The sequence below is a fragment of the Oncorhynchus gorbuscha genome, linkage group LG12 (assembly GCF_021184085.1).
Source record: "Oncorhynchus gorbuscha isolate QuinsamMale2020 ecotype Even-year linkage group LG12, OgorEven_v1.0, whole genome shotgun sequence".
NCBI classification, from domain to species: Eukaryota; Metazoa; Chordata; class Actinopteri; order Salmoniformes; family Salmonidae; genus Oncorhynchus; species Oncorhynchus gorbuscha.
Window position 1 is genome coordinate 74,271,273 of NC_060184.1, and position 21,211 is coordinate 74,292,483.

Here is a 21,211-nt window from a genome sequence, read left to right on the forward strand (position 1 = left end):
GCTAGCACATCGAGATCTACAGTGGCGAAATACATTTCATAAATTCATACATTCTTTTACAGTGGAAACGAATCCAGTATTCTGCAGTATAACCTGTATATTCCGTATCAGATCAGATCACAGTCTGTGATTCAAGAGCTGAACATATCTGAATGTAAGGTTTCCATGACATGCTGTATCAATGGCTGGTTTTCTGAAGATACTCTTTGCTAGGGGAAATAGAAGACTAGGGTGTAGCCTATATTCATCAGCCCTTTTCATTGGCTTCTCTTAAAGGAATTTGTAAAGCATTGTGCTAATAATTCAACTGTCACGTTAGGGGTTACCAGCAGTTATTTGCTTTCAAAGACCCTGTGGGTAGCGGCCAAGATGTCATGCTTGGAATCTTAGATGATCTGGCCCATGTTTCTCTTGGTCATGTGGTGGGTGATAGGGTTGGACAGGTGAACAGTCAGAATGGTCTGATCATCACAGTCTACAGAGAATCATGTTAAAGAATACTAATAATGTACTTCTCAGACAAAAGAAAGGCATGTAAACTGATGGAGAAAACATCCAGGGGTAATGATTCACTCACCAAGCACGCTGTACCTAAAGACGTCCCGCTCTGATTAAATGGATTGACTCGCTCAGTGAATCCTGTAACACCAGAGGACATGGTAAGGGCGTAAAACACAAACTCAGAAGTCTCATTAGTGATATTGTAATTTTGTAATGGCCCATTAAAAAGTAAACAGCAGTGACATTAGCGCTGATGTACAGTGTTAGGGAGCAGTAAACTACATGTAATACAACTAGTAATGTAACTACATTTTGCCGTAGCTTGGTGGTGGTTGAACTCAATTCTAATCGTGTGTTTTGTAGTGAATACATTTTTGCCATGAAGCAGTGACGCTAACTTTTGGAACTGTACAGTAATTTATTTGCAAAATAAAATATGGGTGAAGTAGGCAAGAATTTCCTTTCTTTTTCGGCATCAGACCTGCCTAATTCTCACTTGAAACATTGTTTTTGTGGTTTAAAACTTCTCAGGGCTGCAATCCCGTTAAAGGGATGATATGACAACAGCCAGTGAAAGTGCAGAGCGCCAAATTCAAACAACAGAAATCTCATAATTAAAATTCCTCAAACATACATGTATCTTATACCATTTTAAAAGGTAATCTTGTTGTTAATCCCACCAAAGTTGTCACGCCCTGACCTTCTTAGTATTCTTTGTTTTCTTTATTATTTTGGTTAGGTCAGGGTGTGACATGGGTAATATGTGTGTTTTTGTCTTATTCTAGGGTGTTTGTACTGTTTAGGGTTTTTTGTAGATTTATGGGGTTGTTTTCATCTAGGTGTTTATGTTGGTCTATGGTTGCCTAGATTGGTTCTCAATTAGAGGCAGGTGTTTATCGTTGTCTCTGATTGGGAACCATATTTAGGCAGCCATCTTCTTTGGGTATTTCGTGGGTTATTGTCTTTGTTATGTTGCACGTTAGCACATTGTTTATATAGCGGTCACGGTCGTTTTTTTGTTTAAGTGTTCTTCATTAATTAAAGAAGAATGTATTCTAACCATGCTGCGCTTTGGTCCACTCCATACAACGATCGTGACAAAAGTGTCCGATTTCAAATAGGCTTTACAGCGAAAGCACCACAAACGATTATGTTAGAAAATAAAAAATTCTGCCATTTTTCCAGCCAAAGAGAGGAGTCATAAAAAGCACAAATGGAGATAAAATGAATCACTAACCTTTGATGATCTTCATCAGATGACATAGGACTTCATGTTCCACAATACATGTATGTTTTGTTCGATAAAGTCCATATTTATATAAAAAAAATCTCTGTATACATTGGCGCGTTATGTTCACTAGTTCCAAAAACATCTGGTCATATTGCAGAGAGCCACATCATTTTACAGAAATAGTCATAAATATCGATGAAAATACAAGTGTTAGACATGGAAATATAGATACACTTCTCACTTCTTAATGCAACCGTTGTGTCATATTTCAAAATGCTTTACGGAAAAAGCAAACCATGCAATAATCTGAGAACAGCACTCAGAAAACAAATAGAGATATCCGCCATGTTGGAGTCAACAGAAATAACATAAATATTCACTTACCTTTGATGATCTTCATCAGACTGCACTCCCAGGAATCCCAGTTCCACATTAAATGTTTGATTTGTTCGATAATGTCCATCCTTTACGTCCAAAGAGCTACTTTTGTTAGCACGTTTGGTAAATAAATCCAAAGTCATGAAGCGCGTTCCCTAGTTGCAGACTAAATGTCAAAAAGTTCCGTTACTGTCCGTAGAAACATGTCAAACGATGTATGGAATCAATCTTTAGGATGTTTTTAACATAAAACTTCAATAATATTCAGCGCGAGCTACCTCTCATGTGAAATGCGCGTGACTGCTGCCAGAACTCTGACTCAATCTTCTCTCATTCTCCCCCCCTTCACAGTAGAATCCTCAAACAAGTTTCTAAAGATGGTTGACATCTAGTGGAAGCCTTAGGAAGTGCAACATAACCAATATCCCACTGTGTATTCAATAGGGGCTGGGTTGAAAATTGATCAACCTCAGATTTCCCACTTCCTGTTTGGATTTCTTCTCAGGTTTTTGCCTGCCATATGAGTTATGTTATACTCATAGACATCATTCAAACAATTTTAGAAACTTCAGAGTATGTTCTATCCAATACCAATAATAATATGCATATACTAGCAACTGGGACTGAGGAGCAGGCAGTTTACTCTGGGCACCGTTTCATCCAAGCTACTCAATACTGCCCCTGCAGCCATAAGAAGTTTCAATAGGCTAAATTAGACATTCTGTAAACTTCTGACTCCAGAGTGATCTTTTCACAAAATAATTTGGATGTAGTGAACTACTTTTTCAAAGATACTTAGTTAAGTAAGCCTTTGTTAATGTTTACATTTTGTTGATGACAGCATGTTAAAAAAAATGTGCACTACCTATTCTGGTGTTCTAGTGCACGTGCAATGATGTCATAGAGGGGAAAAATACTGTGATCATTATTTTAAGTAACTTCTTTGTTGTTGTAAAATTCCAAACAGACGTAGCTGTTTCACCAAGTACAGATTCCAGCTTTAATTATCCATATGTCCAAGTATGTTACCTTAAAGTGACTGCCCAATAAAAATCTCACTTTTAAAAGTTAATTTTCTGTTAACTCATATGATGACAATAACCAGCTGACAAGATGTCATGACCGGTACAGCCCTACTCATACCCAAATAATGTTTTTGACTCTTCCTATACTCATATTTGTGGCCAAAGCATACATACATTGGAGAAGAAACACTTCAAAAATCCCACCTCAAAATTGTATCTCTAACTGATTGTTAAAAGAAATACTTGCTATTTTCTCATAGAACATGATGTCACTTCCCTGAGATGGCCAATCAGCGGTCTATTTGCGTGAATATTTTTCCTGCGCGGTATACGCTCACACCATTCTTTTCTTGGGGTATGTCCACACCATTCCAACACAGAAAAGCTGTTTTTTAACATATATATTTTTTTTAATTGAAAGGAAAACTATTTTATTCATGTTGTTAATAATTATAGGCAATATATCATATAAATCTGGAAACACTGGGCAGGTACTGTCACGTCTGCTCCCGCTCCCCCTCTCTGGCGCTCGAGGCTGCTCATCATTAAGCAAACCTATCACCATCGTTACGCGCGCAATCGCTTCATCGAACTCACCTGGACTCCATCACGTCATTGATTGCCTCCCCTATATCTGTCACTTCCTCAGTTTCATTCCCGTGTGTGCATTGATGCTGTTTTGTTTCTCTTGTCCAGATGCTGGTCTTGTTAAGTTTCATGTCTTTTTATTACTAAATCCTCACCCTGTACTTGCTTCCCATCTCCCAGCGTCTGTAGTTACGGAATTGTTATAGGTACTTTAAGTGATCCATATGACAGCATCTACTGACCTTGGATCAATGACTCAGGAACTGCTGCTGTGCTTGTTTCAATGGTATTCAGAAACGCTCTGATGCAGTGGAATGTGACATCACCACAAGGGAGAAGGATCATTATCTAACCATGTGGGAGACCGATCATTATCTAACCATGAGGGAGATAGGTCATTATCTAACCATGTGGGAGACCGATCATTATCTAACCATGAGGGAGATAGGTCATTATCTAACCATGTGGGAGACCGATCATTATCTAACCATGAGGGAGATAGGTCATTATCTAACCATGAGGAAGACCGATCATTATCAAACCATGAGGAAGACCGATCATTATCTAACCATGAGGGAGACCGATCATTATCTAACCATGAGGGAGACCGATCATTATCTAACCATGAGGGAGACAGATCATTATCTAACCATGAGGGAGACCGGTCATTATCTAACCAATAAGGGAGATAGGTCATTATCTAACCATGAGTGAGACAGGTCATTATCTAACCATGAGGGAGATAGATCATTATCTAACCATGAGGGAGACCGATCATTATCTAACCATGAGGGAGATAGGTCATTATCTAACCATGTGGAGACCGATCATTATCTAACCATGATTGAGATAGGTCATTATCTAACCATGAGGGAGACCGATCATTATCTAACCATGAGGGAGACCGATCATTATCTAACCATGAGGGAGACAGATCATTATCTAACCATGAGGGAGACAGATCATTATCTAACCATGAGGGAGACAGATCATTATCTAACCATGAGTGAGACAGGTCATTATCTAACCATGAGGGAGACCGATCATTATCTAACCATGAGCGAGACAGGTCATTATCTAACCATGAGGGAGATAGGTCATTATCTAACCATCAGAAACTGTTGTTCTGTGTGATATATTCTTTACAGAAATAGTACAACTTATTTAAATTGCTTGTGCAACTAGAGGTGGGTGTTTGAAATGTTTTGAAAATAATGTGGAACTAGCCTTGTTTCATCTCCAAAATAGATGTTCACTTCATTGCGAAAAGTTGTATTCTTTGACAGGTAAGACATGCATGTATTGTTGACCCCAAATAACAACATTCATCTTTGACTACCACTATCAGCAGTTCATTTCTTCATGGGCTAGTGAAGAACTCAGTCTACACAGTATGAGAAACATATTATGTCTCTATCGTTTATTGCGTTGAAGCTCTCTGCAAAGCTGTGTTGGTGAACCACTTGTTGGCCAGCTCATTCCTGGACCTCGTTATGGTCATTCGACAGAGTGCTTCAGAGAGGACCACCTGCATCTCATAGTCTGAACAAAACCACTGCCTAAGTCACATTCCCAGACAACTATCCATTTTTCATAAAATGAGTTGTACGCCATAAAAACAATAACTGAAACATTTGTGTGATTCACCGCCCACGTTGAATTACTTTTGCGAATTGCTCGCTGAAAAAAAGACAAACTGCACCACAATTCTGAGGATGTGGGTGAGTGATGTCATGACTGTATTGGTAAATCCTGATGTGAAAACTAAATGAAAGGAGGAAGATGATGATGCAAGTTGTCTGCATCTATCCATACAAGGTTGGAGAATTCAGATCCATAGTCAATGTGGACATAACCTACTGGGTCGTGTTCATTAGGGCATGCAACGGAAAACACTTTGAAGCGGTTTGCAAAGGAAGTCCAGATACAGTAGTCCCTCCCTTTTTCCGTCTATTTTCTTTCGCTTGGTGCCTAATTAACATGACCCTGCTGAGGAAAAGAAAATGCAGACAGTGTAGACAATTTATCCGCTAGGGGGCAATACATTCTCAGACATCACAGTCAATGTTGGAATGGTCTCCCGTCCTCTCCATCATAGTATACCTTCTAATCACAGGAATCTGACATGACTGAAAACTTACAGGAGTAGACAATGATCTTTGGCCAGGCTTGGTTTCTGCCTCTTCTTTTGTAGTATTGTTGAGGATCGAGTGAATCGACCTTATAGCTTGAATGGATAAAAAAAGGTATATTATGGTGGAGTATTAGTTTCATCATTTTGGAGACGAGAACAAGTTAACATCAATAGAACTGCAGGGGTGTTAATTATTATTTTCGAAAATATATTATGTTCTTTAGTAAGCATCATCAAATGTGACGTCATTGATGAACAGACTGTAAAACAAACTTTTTCCTTGCTTTTCTATTAGACAGTCTCACTTCGTAGTGAACAAAATGGCATCCTTCCTAACCTTCTGAGCCAACGTCGTCTCTCTCAACAGTTAACTGTACTGCCTTACCTCTTAACTCAGACCAAATGTGACTTCTGGGTCAGTCCCAACCACTCCCAACATGCAGCAGGAAGATGCTGGTGAGCTGACCTCAGTCTTTCCCCAAATAGCAAACAGCATGACTGTAGCTACCACCATAAACAAAGCAAGGGAAGCAAATCGTGGAATGGTGAAAATTATGGGAAAAAAACTTCCACAGGAGGAGAAAAACGCTGGAAAACTAGGAAATATTAGTATTTAATCCAAAAACAAATCATAAGACCGGTACCACCTAAACGAGGGATGGGCAACTTGCGGCCCCCACCCCCATCAAAGTTTCACATCCCTGCCCTAGACCCAGCCTGGTCTCATACACTAGACGTAACATAGTAACTGTAAATCGCTCAAATTAGTATGATATGTTATGTTTGGTATGGTTACATAAGATATATGGTTACTTAAGACAAATGGAAAGCAGGGTGGTCGAATGGGCTGGATGGGTGGGGGTATAACGCGACTGTCTGGCAACCCAAAGTTGCGAGTTAGAATCTCATCATGGACAACCTTAGCATTTTAGCAACATTTAAATTACCTCTTTTTAGCTACTTTGCAACTATTTAGCATGTTAGCTAACCCTTCCTCTAACCCTAACCTCAACCCTTTTAGCTAACCCTTCTCCTAACCCTAACTCTAACCTTAACCATTTAACCTAACTCCTAAATTTAACCCTAATCTTAACCCTAACCCCTAGCCTAGCAAACGTTAGCCAGCTAGCTAACGTTAGCAACCTAGCCACTTACCTAGAATTGGTAACATATCATACGTTTTTCTAATTTGTAACATATTATACTTTAACAAATTTGTAACATATTGTACGTTCACAAATATGTAACATATTGTATGTTTTGCAAATTCGAAACATATAATACCAATTGTAATTTGTAACATATGAAATGGGTGATGGACATACACAAATTAATACATACCATACAAAACATGTCTTACTAAATGGAGTCTCTTGGATTTACGTGCAGAAAAATAAGAAATGCTTTGAGACCAGGTTGCTAGACCAGGGCTCTTCCAACCCTGTTCTTGGAGAGCTACCCTCCTGTAGCAAAAACCTACGGGACGGTAGCTCTCCAGGAACATCAGATCTGAAATGACATTAGGTAAGCACTTCGGTAAACAGACCATCCAGCCTATCATAAGGCAAGGTGAAGTAATTGAGATATTGCTTAAACATATCCAACATTTTCAGATGTACATGAGTGCCTAGGGAGTAGGGGCTAGGGGTTGATTTAATATTCAGACACACAGGCTGGTACAGGAGGTAGGCTGGAACCTCACACGCTTGTGAAGAACAGGAAGGCCCGCACACTGTTTAAGCTCCCAGTTAACCACTTTATTGACAACGTTTCAATCCGACCCGGATCTTCGTCAGGTCAAACAGTAACAATAAAAAAAGATGAAGTTGGAAACTGCTGGAATAACCACACTTATGACCAGGACGTGCGTGGCGTGCGTGGCGTGCGTGGCGTGGCAGTAGATATAATTACAGCAGCTTTTCCCAAACTCAGTCCTCTGGACCCCAAGGGGTGCACATTTTGGTTTTAGGCCCCAACACTATAAAAGCTGATTCAAATGATCAAAGCTTGATGACGAGTTGATTATTTGAATCAGCTGTGTAGTGCTAGAGTATCAACCAAATGTACACCCCTTGGGGTCCCAAGGACCGAGTTTAGGAAACCCTGGATTACAGTGACCTATTTCCAAAACCAATCAAATTCATTCAAATGTATTTATAAAGCCCTTTTTACAGCAGATGTCACAAAGTGTTAATACAGAAACTCAGCTTAAAACCCCAAACAGCAAGCAATGCAGATGTAGAAGCACGGTGGCTAGGAAAAACTCCCTAGAAAGGCAGGAACCTAGAAGAAACCGAGACAGGGACCAGTCCTCTTCTGGCTGTATATTACAAGAGTACATCGCCATTAAGGCCAGATCGTTCTTCAAGATGTTCAAACATTCAGAAATAACCAGCAGGGTCAAATAATAATCACAGTGGTTGTAGAGGGTGCAACAGGGCAGCACCTCAGGAGTAAATAATATAATAATAATAATATATGCCATTTAGCAGACGCTTTTATTCAAAGCGACTTACAGTCATGTGTGCATAAATTCTACGTATGGGTGGTCCCGGGGATCGAACCCACTATCCTGGCGTTACAAGCGCCATGCTCTACCAACTGAGCTACAGAAGGACCACGTCAGTTGGCTTTTTTTCATGGCCAAGCATTCAGAGGTCGAGACAGCAGGTGCAGTAGAAAGGGAGCGAGAGAGGGAGAGTGATATCAATGAGATGGGCAAATGTAGTAGTTACAGAAAATATGATATATACAGTCGTATGAAAAAGTTTGGACACCTCTGACAATTTCCATGATATCCATTGATAAATAATTGGGTGTTTGGATCAGCAATTTCATTTTGATCTATCAAATAACTGATTGACACAATATTTCAGTAGTGAAATTAGGTTTATTGGATTAACAGAAAATGTGAAATATGCATCAAAACAAAATTAGACATAAATTAGTGCATAAATTTGGGCAACCCAATAGAAAAATCACATCAATATTTAGTAGAGCCTCCTTTATCTAAAATAATAGCCTCTAGACGCTTCCCATAGCCTCTAATGAGTGTCTAGATTCTGGATGAATGTATTTTGGACCATTCCTCCTTACAAAACATCTCCAGTTCAGTTAGGTTTGATGGTTGCCGAGCATGGACAGCCCGCTTCAAATCATCCCACAGATTCTCAATGATATTCAGGTCTGGGGACTGGAATGGCCATTCCAGAACATTGTACTTGTTCCTCTGCATAAATGCCCAGGTAGATTTTGAGCAGTGTTTTGGGTCGTTGTCTTGTTGAAATATACAGCCCCGGCGTAACTTCAACTTTGTGCCTGATTCTTCAACATTATTCCAAAGAATCTGCTGATGTTGAGTGGAATCCATGCGACCCTCAACTTTAACAAGATTCCCAGTACCGGCACTGGCCACACAGCCCCACAGCATGATGGAACCCCCACCGAATTTGACTGTGGGTAGCAAGTGTTTTTCTTGGAACGCTGTGTTCTTTTGCCGCCATGCATAACGTCCCTTGTTATGACCAAATAACTCAATCTTTGTTTCATCAGTCCACAGCATCTTATTCCAAAATGAAGCTGGCTTGTCCAAATGTGCGTTTGCATTCCTCAAGCGACTCTGTTTGTGGCGTGTTGGCAGGAAAGGCTTCTTCTGCATCACTCTCCCATACAGCTTCTCCTTGTGCAAAGTGTGCTGAATTGTTGAACGATGCACAGTGACACCATCTGCAGCAAGATGATGTTGTAGGTGTTTGGAGATGGTCCATGTTCCTCACAGTGGACACTGACAGCTTAAATCTCTCCAATAGCTTTTTGTAGCCTTCCTCTAAACCATAATGTTGAACAATCTTTGTTTTCGGGGTCATTTGAGAGTTGTTTTGAGGCCCCCATGTTGCCACTCTTCAGAGGAGAGTCAAAGAGAACAACAACTTGCAATTGTCCACCTTAAATACCTTTTCTCATGATTGGATGCACTTGTCTATGAAGTTCAAGGCTTAATGAGCTCACCAAACCAATTGTGTGTTCCAATTAATCAGTGCTAAGTAGTTACAGGTATTCAAATCAACGGAATGACAAGGGTGCCCACATTTTTGCATAGCCTATTTTTCACATCTGATTTAATTTCAAACATCTTAATATTGCTACACTAAAAATCTTTGTCTGGACAATACCCCAGTACTCAGTTTTTATTAGGAAATGAATGGCATGCCACTGTGATAATTTTCTGTGACGACAGAGTAAATTATTATGCAGCCTCAGAGGGGTGCCCAAACTTTTTCATATGATTGTACATAGGGTATGTACAAAATGACACCTCACATGCTTATCAGGAAAAACAATCATAGACGCCTCAATAAGGCTTGGCAGGTCCTTCGTGCCGTTGTAATTCCTCAATTTTCATGAAGTCTACAGCCTTTTCAAACCACGTCAACACGTGGACATGAGCAAACACACAGGACCCAATAGATAACCAGCAGGGTCAAATAATAATCACAGTGGTTGTACAAATGTACGAATGTTAAATACATTTCTTTAGATTAAAAAATAAAAATGTTGCTGGGTTAGATACTTAATGAGACCTTTCCTGGGAAGGCGGGTAAAGCAGTCTTCATCCGTCTGGCATGCATCATCAATGGCTCTCGCTCTCAAAAGCTGAGTGACGCTGTTGAACACTTGTATTAAGTTCCTGCAATTCACAAAAAGGAGATAGTGGGAGAGAAAATTTTAAAAATAACTCTAACAGAACTGTTCAACAGATTTCTCGTGGAACCAAGATTTTTATAAGGTTGTTGAAAGTAGGCTATGCTACTTCTGGCAAGAATGTCATACCCACAAAGGGTTAACTATAATTGAATGAATATGTAGATGTGAGAAAATAAACCTCTCAACGACTTGGGAGGCTTTCTCCCTCAGAAGTGATGCTGTGATGGCTACAACAGTATTATTGACGAAAGCCTCATCCAAAAATGATTTCGAAATGATAGAAAATGTTAAATATGCATGGTTTTGATAAATATAAATGCAATACATAGGACTATACTGTAGGCTAGTTATTGCTTTACACTGCAGGTCTCGTCAATGGGGTCCTTTTCACGAAGGTGTTTTTCGTGTTTAATTAAACCCATAGGTTAATAATATAAACATATTTTGATAATTTACCATGTTTTACGATACTATCATGAGCCGTTTTTTCGGCTACTATAATTATTAAAGATACAATTTGATTTCATTGTTTAAAAAATGAAAAAAAAAATGACGATCATAATTTGCAGTGTGCAAGTGTTGCTATAGAGACAATTTTGCCACAGGTAAATCTAATTACTGAACCGCTTGAAAAGACGCCCCTACAAGACCATGATCAGTCAAAATAAATAAATAATGTTCTAATCATTGTTATTCCTATTTGTTAAAGACAATCATTTTAATTCATTATTGTATTCGAAGTATTTTTAGGGGGGATATGCTTTTTTTCTGTGTGGAGGCATTCGATCATTTGCATATAATAGCAAACACAAACATCTAAAGATGTAACATTATAATTTTGATAAATTAAAATGTAACTTTCACACTTATGATAAATTTAACTTAAACTGCCTTATTTACGGTTATACAATGTAATAGCTAATAACGCCCTTCAATAACAAATGGCACGCTTGGTTGTTTGATCTACAAACAGTGACAGATACAATCTATTCATTTATTATTGTGTCGTGTGCTTTGCCATTTGTAGGTAAATATAACAACAACTGTTAAGCGATAGCCTAATGATTACACCACTTAGACCTTCTGTGAGAAGGGAATGTACTCAAGGAATAATGAATGGACAGCAAATATGTTAAGATTTCACTTGAGGGAAAATGATAATCGTTTTTTTGTTGCATAAAATCGTATACAGTAACGTAAGCCTATGTTTTGATCAGCCTCGTAACAGTGCCAATTTGGATAATGGAAACATGCAAAGCCCTGACATGCTTCAAATGTAAAATAATGTCGGGAAAAAATCCAAACTATGGCCATGCCTGATCAGATTCCCGAATAAAGGAACAGAGAACAACATTCCACAATAAAACAAAAAGGTACATTCGTAAAGACATGGGTGTAGCCTACGAAAATCTATCCGCTGAAACATGAAATTCGTTAACATTGCCGCATGACTGATGCTTTGTTTGTTGTTAATGTGCAGCCCCCGGTAGTTTTGATGTTTACACGTCAGTGCAGCTTAAGGTTTACATACAACAACTCCTAATGATCTCAGATAGATCACTTGACACCTGTCACTGTAGGCTACTTGTGTAACCGTTGAATGTGGTTATTTCACATTCAGATTACTCACATAAATGTTTGCTGATTTATGAGCTAATCGTTATTCCTAACCAACAGGTTAGGAATAACATACTTTTCCTGTCAGAACTGCAAGCATAATAGAAATAGGCCTATTCCCATTGTTTTCCAGTTTCAAGATTCAAAGTTTATTCGCCACTTGCCCAGGATAAAACAGGTTAAAAACCAAACCGTGAAATTCTTACCTTGGGAGCTCTTTCCCAACAATGCAGTGATTATACTACTATTACTACTACTACTAATGATAATAATAACAATAATACAAATATAGAGAGTAATAATAATAGCAAATCTAATGAAACAATTCAAATAAGCGTAAAACCCACACAAGAACTACGAGGGATAAAGAAACGTTTGTTAGCGGCCTTGTGTAACTTCATGGCGCCTAAGTGTATTCAAGATCAACATAGATAGATATAGGTTAAAGCATAGTTAATTGCATTTGGTGTTTCATACATACACAGTGCTTGGAAGGAATGCTCGGGGAAACCGCCACGCAGTAGGATAAGTGGAGGTCAGTGCCACGGATCAGGTGAACTGAAAGTGCACAGTGCTCAGCCTCAACAGAGCTGAGGCTAGACATATTTTCTAGTCCTGCCTCCTCCTCCTTTACATAGACGAGACAGCGTACCTGTAGTCATTCACCTTGCTACTCCCGTGGCTTCGCGTAACACTACTCAGTAAGCAAAGGGAGCATTGGATTGAGATAAAAGACAGGGGATACAAGGTGCGCGGTTAGGGGACGCTAGCTGTAGGCCTATTGATGTTTCCTGCTATGAGTCAAGTTCAAAAACCGTCAAATTGAGAGAATCTTACAAGATGGCAAAGTCCTCGGAACAGTTTGATGACCCCGACTGTGTTTGTTCCTTCGGTATGAAGTTAACGTGGGATATCAACGACCCAAAACTGCCGCAGGTATGTCCAAATCTCTCATATGACAGTTTACGCTATGCTTTAGACTATAGGCTATTCAATGAGAGATATTTACATTTCCAAAGTATATATCACTTGACACTCTATTAAATCAAAATATGTCAAGGTTGAATTTAAATAAATAATTGTTTCAATTTGCAGCCTAAAGATATACAAAGTTCAGGATAAATGAGTTTGCACTCAGATTGTCATGATTTGCCTAATATGCTTTTCACAACTCAGCTATCAGATATTAATTTGCGCTTTGTGACCATATCTTCGGGTCTCTCCACAATCAAAACGTATTGCAACAAGCCAGGCATATTCTAATCACTGGCCTGTACCTTTCGTGTGTAGCCTTATTATCCATTTAGAAAGCAACTATAAAATAAGCAATGTATATTTCCCCCTAATTCTGTCAGGACACAAAGCAGTATGACGCTTTTCAGGAGTGGACGGATGGTTATGTGCGTTACATCTACAATGGCGAGGACAAGAACGCACAGCGCCACCTGAGCGGATGGGCTATGCGGAACACCAACAATCACAACTGTCAGATTCTCAAGAAGTCCTGCCTGGGTGTCGTAGTATGCGGTCGAAACTGCACGCTGGCTGATGGAAGCAAACTCCAGCTCAGACCGGCGATTTGCGACAAAGCACGACAAAAACAACAAAGTGAGTAAATGCATTATGCACATCTGTATTGCATGGTGTACACTTGCCGACGAGTCTCATCGGGAAAAAAGGATGAAAACATCGTCTTTTTAACATGAACAATGCAGCTGTTGATGCTGTATCAAATTAATCATAATGATAGCCTACTTACTGGGCCTGTCGACTATGTAGACTGTTTTTGAGAATATAACCCCACTCTGGATCGAGATATTCAACTTTTGATCTGGTCTAAACACTTGGTAGGTTTCCTGTGACTCCTTCATTCAGTCATCACCTTGACACACTATAGGAAATGTGGCACTGTGCTTCATCATAATAATAATATCCTCACTTATTTAAAAAAATAACGAAGTTGGCTATAGTCGAGGATTGACCACAGGAGCAGCCAAAATGTATGGAAAACATTCTTGGTTGTATTTTGAAAAAGCAATTAGGTTCTTAGTGTGCTCAGATTGTAATGATCATAATAACACAATACACAGCTTTATATACAGGACACCTAGTCAAACAACTTCAATTAAACAATATTGTTGGTCTGAATGGGAAAAAAACAAGAAAAAACAACGTTTATTTTATATATATATTTTTGTATTAATTTCCTTAAATCATTGTTTCACTTGTGACCACTCCCCACACTATGATCTTCCTCTCACCTCCAGAAAAGTACAATAGTTAATAAATAAATGGACAATACCTGAATACAAAGGTTGCTTTTATACTATCAGCCCAGAGGGAAGCCAAATGCAAAATCAAATAATATGGCCTTGTTTAAAACTGTGTGTTTGTTTAAAACTGTGTGGTTCTTTAAAACTGTGTGTTTGTTTAAAACTGTGTGGTTCTTTAAAACTGTGTGGTTGTTTAAAACTGTGTGTTTGTTTAAAACTGTGTGTTTGTTTAAAACTGTGTGGTTGTTTAAAACTGTGTGTTTGTTTAAATCTGTGTGGTTGTTTAAATCTGTGTGGTTGTTTAAAACTGTGTGTTTGTTTAAAACTGCGTGTTTTTTTAAAACTGTGTGGTTGTTTAAAACTGTGTGGTTCTTTAAAACTGTGTGGTTCTTTAAAACTGTGTTTGTTTAAAACTGTGTGTTTGTTTAAAACTGTGTGGTTGTTTAAATCTGTGTGGTTGTTTAAAACTGTGTGTTTGTTTAAAACTGTGTGTTTTTTTTATAAATCTGTGTGGTTATTTAAAACTGTGTGTTTGTTTATAACTGTGTGGTTGTTTAAAACTGTGTGTTTGTTTAAAACTGTGTGTTTGTTTAAAACTGTGTGTTTGTTTAAAACTGTGTGGTTGTGTGTACTGGTGGTTGTTCTCCAGAGAAGCTGTGCCCCAGCTGTAACTCTGCCCTGGAGCTGATGCCATGTAGAGGACACAGTGGCTACCCCGTCACCAACTTCTGGAGAATAGATGGAAAAGTCATATTCTTCCAGGTTTGTGGGCTCATATTCTCAACTGAGATTCTGGAAACACTTCATTTAACGCTCTTCTTTCCTCATAAACCATTAATAACCTGTTTGTTGATCATCATATATAAACACATTTATTACCTACGAAGACCATGTACAATAGCTGTTTTCTACTTACCTCATACTATAGATGTTTAGTGGTTTATAAGCAAACCTTCAAGTAAAGTGCTAAGGTTTCAGTAGAAAGAAAAATTGACAATGAATTAGCAATTGGCGTGAGTTCATAAATTTGATGATTGATTAATAATATCTGAAGGAAAAATCATTTGAATTCACGATAAAGTAGACAACAAGAAACACATTGTTTTTGGTTACGAGCTTCGGTGCAAAAAAAATCTAAGTGCGTGACTAAAGATTTTCTAAATTATTTCAAGAAAGTAACAATCGTAGTATGTGTTGATGTGATTGCAGGCCAAGGGAGTCCATGACCATGCCAGACCGGAGAGTAAGTCTGAGACGGAGGCCCGGAGAAGTGCAGTGAAGAGGAAAATGTCCTCTCCACACTTCTCCCAGAAGAGGAGGCTGATAGAGTCAGAAGTAAGAACATTTACCCTCCATGGTCATATGCAGTTGAAGTCTGAAGTTTACATACACTTAGGGTTGGAGTCACTAAAACTCCTTTTTCAACCACTCCACAAATTTCTTGTTTAACAAACTATAGTTTTGGCAAGTCGGTTAGGACATCTACACTGTGCATATGACACAAGTAATTATTAAAGATACAGAAGTATCTATATCCACAGTAAAACAAGTCTTCTATCGACATAACCTGAAAGGCCGCTCAGAAAGGAAGAAGCCACTGATCCAAAACCGCCATAAAAAAGAAGCCAGACTACGGTTTGCAACTGTACATGGGGACAAAGATCCTACTTTTTGGAGAAATGTTCTCTGGTCTGATGAAACAAAAAATAATACTGTTTGGCCATAATGACCATCGTTATGTTTGGAGGAAAAAGGGGGAGGCTTGCAAGCCGAAGAACACCATCCCAACCTTGAAGCACGGGGGTGGTAGCGTCATGTTGTGGGGGTGCTTTGCTGCAGGAGGGACCGGTGAAATTCACAAAATAGATGGCATCATAAGGGAGGAAGATAATGTGGATATATCGAAGCAACATCTCAAGACATCAGTCAGGAAGTTAAAGCTTGTTCGCAAATGTGCCTTCCAAATGGACAATGACCCCAAGCATACTTCCAAAGTTGTAGCAAAATGGCTTAAGGACAACAAAGTCAAGGTATTGGAGTGGCCATCACAAAGCCCTGACCTCAATCCTATAGAAAATATGTGGTCAGAACTGAAAAAGCATGTGCGAGCAAGCAGGCCTACAAACCTGCCTCAGTTACACCAGCTCTGTCAGGAGGAATGGGCAAAAATTCACCCAAGGTATTGTGGGAAGCTTATGGAAGGCCTCCAGAATCGTTTGACCCAAGTTAAACAATCTAAAAGCAATGCTACCAAATACTAATTGAGTGTATGTAAACGTCTGACCTACTGGGAATGTGATGAAAGAAATAAAAGCTGAAATAAATCATTCTCTCTACTATTATTCTGACATTTGACATTCTAAAAATAAAGTGGTGATCCAAACTGGCCTAAGAAAAGGCAACTTTTACTAGGATTAAATGTCAGAATTGTGAAAAACTGAGTTTAAATGTATTTGGCTAAGGTGTATGTAAACTTCAGACTTCAACTGTATGTACTCTGAATTATGTCTACCTGCTTAGCCAGAGGTGGATGGTTCCTCTCAAATGTTTTCCTGTAGGAAAATTTGTCTTGCCACTGTTGCCTTTGCTTTCTGTATAAGCCCTGTGCACCTACAAGGACATTGAAATATATACTGTTGTGTACCGTTACTTGTTCAGACAGGGAGATACCATGACCTGGGTGCTCCTTTCCCCAACCTGCACCAGCTGTCCTGCATGGAGGGCCCTGACCGCTTCAGCATCATCGCTGAGTCCAACTTCCCCTTCCAGAACCCTGAGCCCTACAAGACCCAGCACTACCCGCCCTTCCAGAATCCTGAGCCCTACAAGTTTGCCTACGACTCCCATGCCACCCTGGGTGAGGCTCCCTCCACACTTCAGAAGCCGGCCAACCACCGTCTGTACATGCCCAGGCCTCCATGTAGCTACGACTTTGCTGTGCCGGGCTATTTAGGCTCTGGCTCCTACACAGCCCTCTACAAGGACCCCAGTAGCCACCAGGCAGAGGCCCCTGAGACCAGCAAGGTGAGCTTAGGCCTGGGTACCAGCACCACCACACCCCACACTACCGGCACCCTCTCGGGCCATGACCGCAGCAGCTACGACACTCCCAGCAGCAAGCATCACGGCTGGAAGCAGATCCTGGGCAAGGGGACATACGGGGAGCGGGGTGAATATGGGCAGCTCCCTGGCAACGCCAACCACCACTACTACAACAGTGAATATCCATGCAGGACCCTGACGGGCCCAGTGCCAGCCACGCCCGCCTCCCTGCAGACCATCATCACCACCACCACCAAGGTGTCCTACCAGCCCTGCCCCAAGCCATCCGTGGTCAAATACGGCGATAACATGTACGACGTTAAGAGCCTGCCCAACTGCAGCTCCTTTCTCGAAGACACCTCGCCCTCTTCCTACTCTGATCTAAAGATTACAGAAGATTCCGGGGTCATCAAATCGGCGCTGTCGTACCAACCGGAAACCCTGCCAGCCAAAATCGAGAGGGCAGAGAACTTTGACACTTACCGATACAGCAACTACTCATCCAACAGCTATCCCGACAGGGTTTCTCATCCGCTTAGGTATGACGGAGTAGGGTACTAATAGCTCACACCAACAGAGCAGAGAATAGGGAGATATGACAGACGAGTACATTTGATAGTTGTAACCTGTATTCAAATGGTCAGAAAGAACGCTTGGAACAGACTTAATGACACATTTTTATCAGGTTTGTGAATATCTATTGTTATTTATATATTTGAGGTGTTGGAATGAGTTTGGACTGCTAGTGATGACAGTCATCTAGGACATTCACAACATTTCCCAATTTGCATTTAATGTATTAGGAAAAGCCACAAATGAGTTATTATGCAAGGTTGACCTTTATTGTCATGAGTCTTGCCCTGGGGGCAGAACTGAACAGTTTCTGTTAGATGGGCCAGCTGCAAAGTCAAAATTGGCAATATCTTAAAAATTCATGATAACAAAGAATTTGCTTTTTAGTCTTAAAGGGATACTTTGGGATTTTGGCAAGGAGGCCATTTATGTACTTCCCCAAAGTCAGATTGACTTTGGGGAATACCATTTTTATGTCTCTTGAGGATACGTGGATACCATTTTTATGTCTCTTGAGTCCTGTATGAAGGAAGTTAGAGGTAGTTTTGTGAGCTAATGCTAAATAGTATTAGCGCAATGACTGGAAGTCGATGGGTATCTGCTAGCATGCTAGGCTCCAGGGTTATCAGTGTGGTTAGGATTAAGGTTAGAGTTCAAATCAGATTTTTTGACTTTGTGGCTGTGCCAGCTAGTGACCACTCTGCAGAGCTGCCTCCAGTACACGAGTCATCCCAATAAATGCCAACCTGCTGTTATTATTGCCTTTGGATAAAATAAAATAAAATAAATCAGTTTATTGTGTTTGTAGAACATGAATAGGTATTTTGTCTGTGTTACGTTATATTCCTATGGCACTGGAATAAATGTTGTATAGATTGGGATGAGCTACAAAAGCATAATGAATATGCTCTTGCTACCAGTGCAACTGTAGATACAGTCTTGAACAGTACAGTCTCTGAACATAATTATGTGACATTAAAATTCAATAAGCTCCCACTATAGATTTGACACATTCTGAAGTTGTGGTTATGGCCTTTGTTTAGGTCCAATTATCATCCATTTTGGGGTAGGGATGGGAGAAAGGGAGAGAGAGAGAGAGAGAGAGAGAGAGAGAGAGAGAGAGAGAGAGAGAGAGAGAGAGAGAGAGAGAGAGAGAGAGAGAGAGAGAGAGCGAGAGAGCGAGAGAGAGAGAGAGAGCGAGAGAGAGAGAGAGAGAGAGAGCGAGAGAGAGAGCGAGAGAGAGAGAGAGCGAGAGAGAGAGCGAGAGAGAGAGAGAGAGAGAGAGAGTCTTTGTCCCTCCCTTCAAGAATGCCGGTAACACACGCCGGTGACAGTATCTCTCCTCGCGGCCGGATCAGCAGGGAAGCAGCGCCGCTTCATTCTTTGACCCCGCCGGGGAGTTTTCCTCTGATGTCCCGTCTAGATAAACAAATTACTCACTATTATTGTAATGACAGAGGTGGTGTGAGCCATGAATCAGTTTGCCCATATGTGGATGAGTAGGTAACACCAGAGGGGATTTGATCCTCTGTAAGGTAACTGTGTGCAGACAGGAGACATAACTATGCCCCTGTCAGACAGACAGATTACAGACTGATAAAGCTCTGTCTCAATATTGTTTTGACGATTATGGAATTTTGGTTAACGATTATTTGTCACAAAAATCGCCATGTTCTTATCATAATTGTCAATTTTGTTGAAAAATATTTTGAGCTTGTAAAGCATCATAATGCATCTTTTAAAATGAGCCACGACATACCTAATGAATACAACACAGCTCTGGTGACACCCCTGTCTCAAAAACAACTCGTTTGACAGCTTTGAACTATGGGAAACTAAGCTTCTCCTCCCGACCGTGCTGGTGTTGTGACGAAAATCTCCCCCCTGCCAGAACCCCCACCCCCCTTTCGCGTGAATGCAGACGCACTCAATTCTTCATTGCTGCGACTTGCTTGCTAGTTGAGATTTCTGCTCTTCACTTCGTTGTCAATTTAATATAACACACATACATTAATTATTCATTTTGGTTGCCTGTCCTGACATGAAGTTTGTTCTATAGAAAGTATTTGACTCTGATGTGTGCCACAGAAAGTATTTGACTCTAGTGACAAAATTAAGGAAATTAGAAGAGGGGGGGGATTCTTGTCCGCCGAAATTCTCCCCCCCTTCTATCTTGGGACTGCAAGGCCTGGCACACTTCAGAATCATTTTGGTAGCTCATGTTGACCAGTAGCGTGTACCATAGAAAGTATTTGGGCAAGAGAATGGCCTTGCCGAACCCCCCAACCCCCCCCCCGCCTTCTAATTTCCTCAATTTTGTGGCTAGTCAAATAATTTCTGTGGCACACATCAGAGTCATTTGTTACTATAGAACAAACTTCATGTCAGGACAGGCAACCAAGATGGCTGTTCCACTGGATGTCATAAGGTGAATGCACCAATTTGTAAGTCGCTCTGGATAAGAGCGTCTGCTAAATGACTTAAATGTAATGTAAATGTAATATTTAATGTATGTGTGTTATATTAAGCACAGAGGAGGGAGTAAAATGCTGTCAAGCATTCAACATTTCAGAACAACTACTAGTTGAATAAGACATGGGAGAGATGGCAAATTTTGGCAAAGAGATTTATTTATAGACTAATACACTTGAAACAAATAGCCAAACCGAAAACTGCAGACATTACCAGTGCCTCCCCCTCAATCAAACCGCAATAAAAACAATTATAATGAAAGCTGACAGCTGCCTTGAAGGACACAAATAAAACCTGGTTTCTGCTACTAAGATCAGTGAAATGTAGGCTGAACTGACAACGGAGTGAAGAGCATAAATCTCAACTAGCATGCAGTCGCATCAATGAAGAATTGAGTGTGAGTTCACGCCGGGGGGTTCTGGCAGGAACACTGTTCACAAAATGAGTTTACCCACTTCATGTAAAAATTCAAAACTGCTTTTGGGTAAGCTATATCTACTTGAATTTGACAATTATTATTTTAGTTCACATTTATTGTCCACAATTTTCAGTTACATATACAATATTTTTGCCATCTCTACAAACATATTACCTTGTGTTCCCTTACTTTTACAGAGACATAGCTTCTTCTGGATAGTGGAGATGGGTGTGTAGGCATACACCTAAAATGCAG

General features: G+C 40.1%; 1 protein-coding gene across 1 annotated transcript; it reads left to right on the forward strand.

Annotated features, from left to right (window-relative positions):
* The first annotated feature begins 12,818 nt into the window (after positions 1-12,818).
* Positions 12,819-19,062, forward strand: LOC123990281 (chorion-specific transcription factor GCMb-like). Its single transcript, XM_046290871.1, has 5 exons — positions 12,819-13,114; positions 13,534-13,786; positions 15,101-15,213; positions 15,661-15,786; positions 17,110-19,062. The coding sequence occupies exons 1-5, from the start codon at positions 13,019-13,021 to the stop codon at positions 18,052-18,054; spliced, it is 1,533 nt and encodes a 510-aa protein (XP_046146827.1). The 5' UTR covers positions 12,819-13,018; the 3' UTR covers positions 18,055-19,062.
* The last annotated feature ends 2,149 nt before the right edge of the window (positions 19,063-21,211 follow it).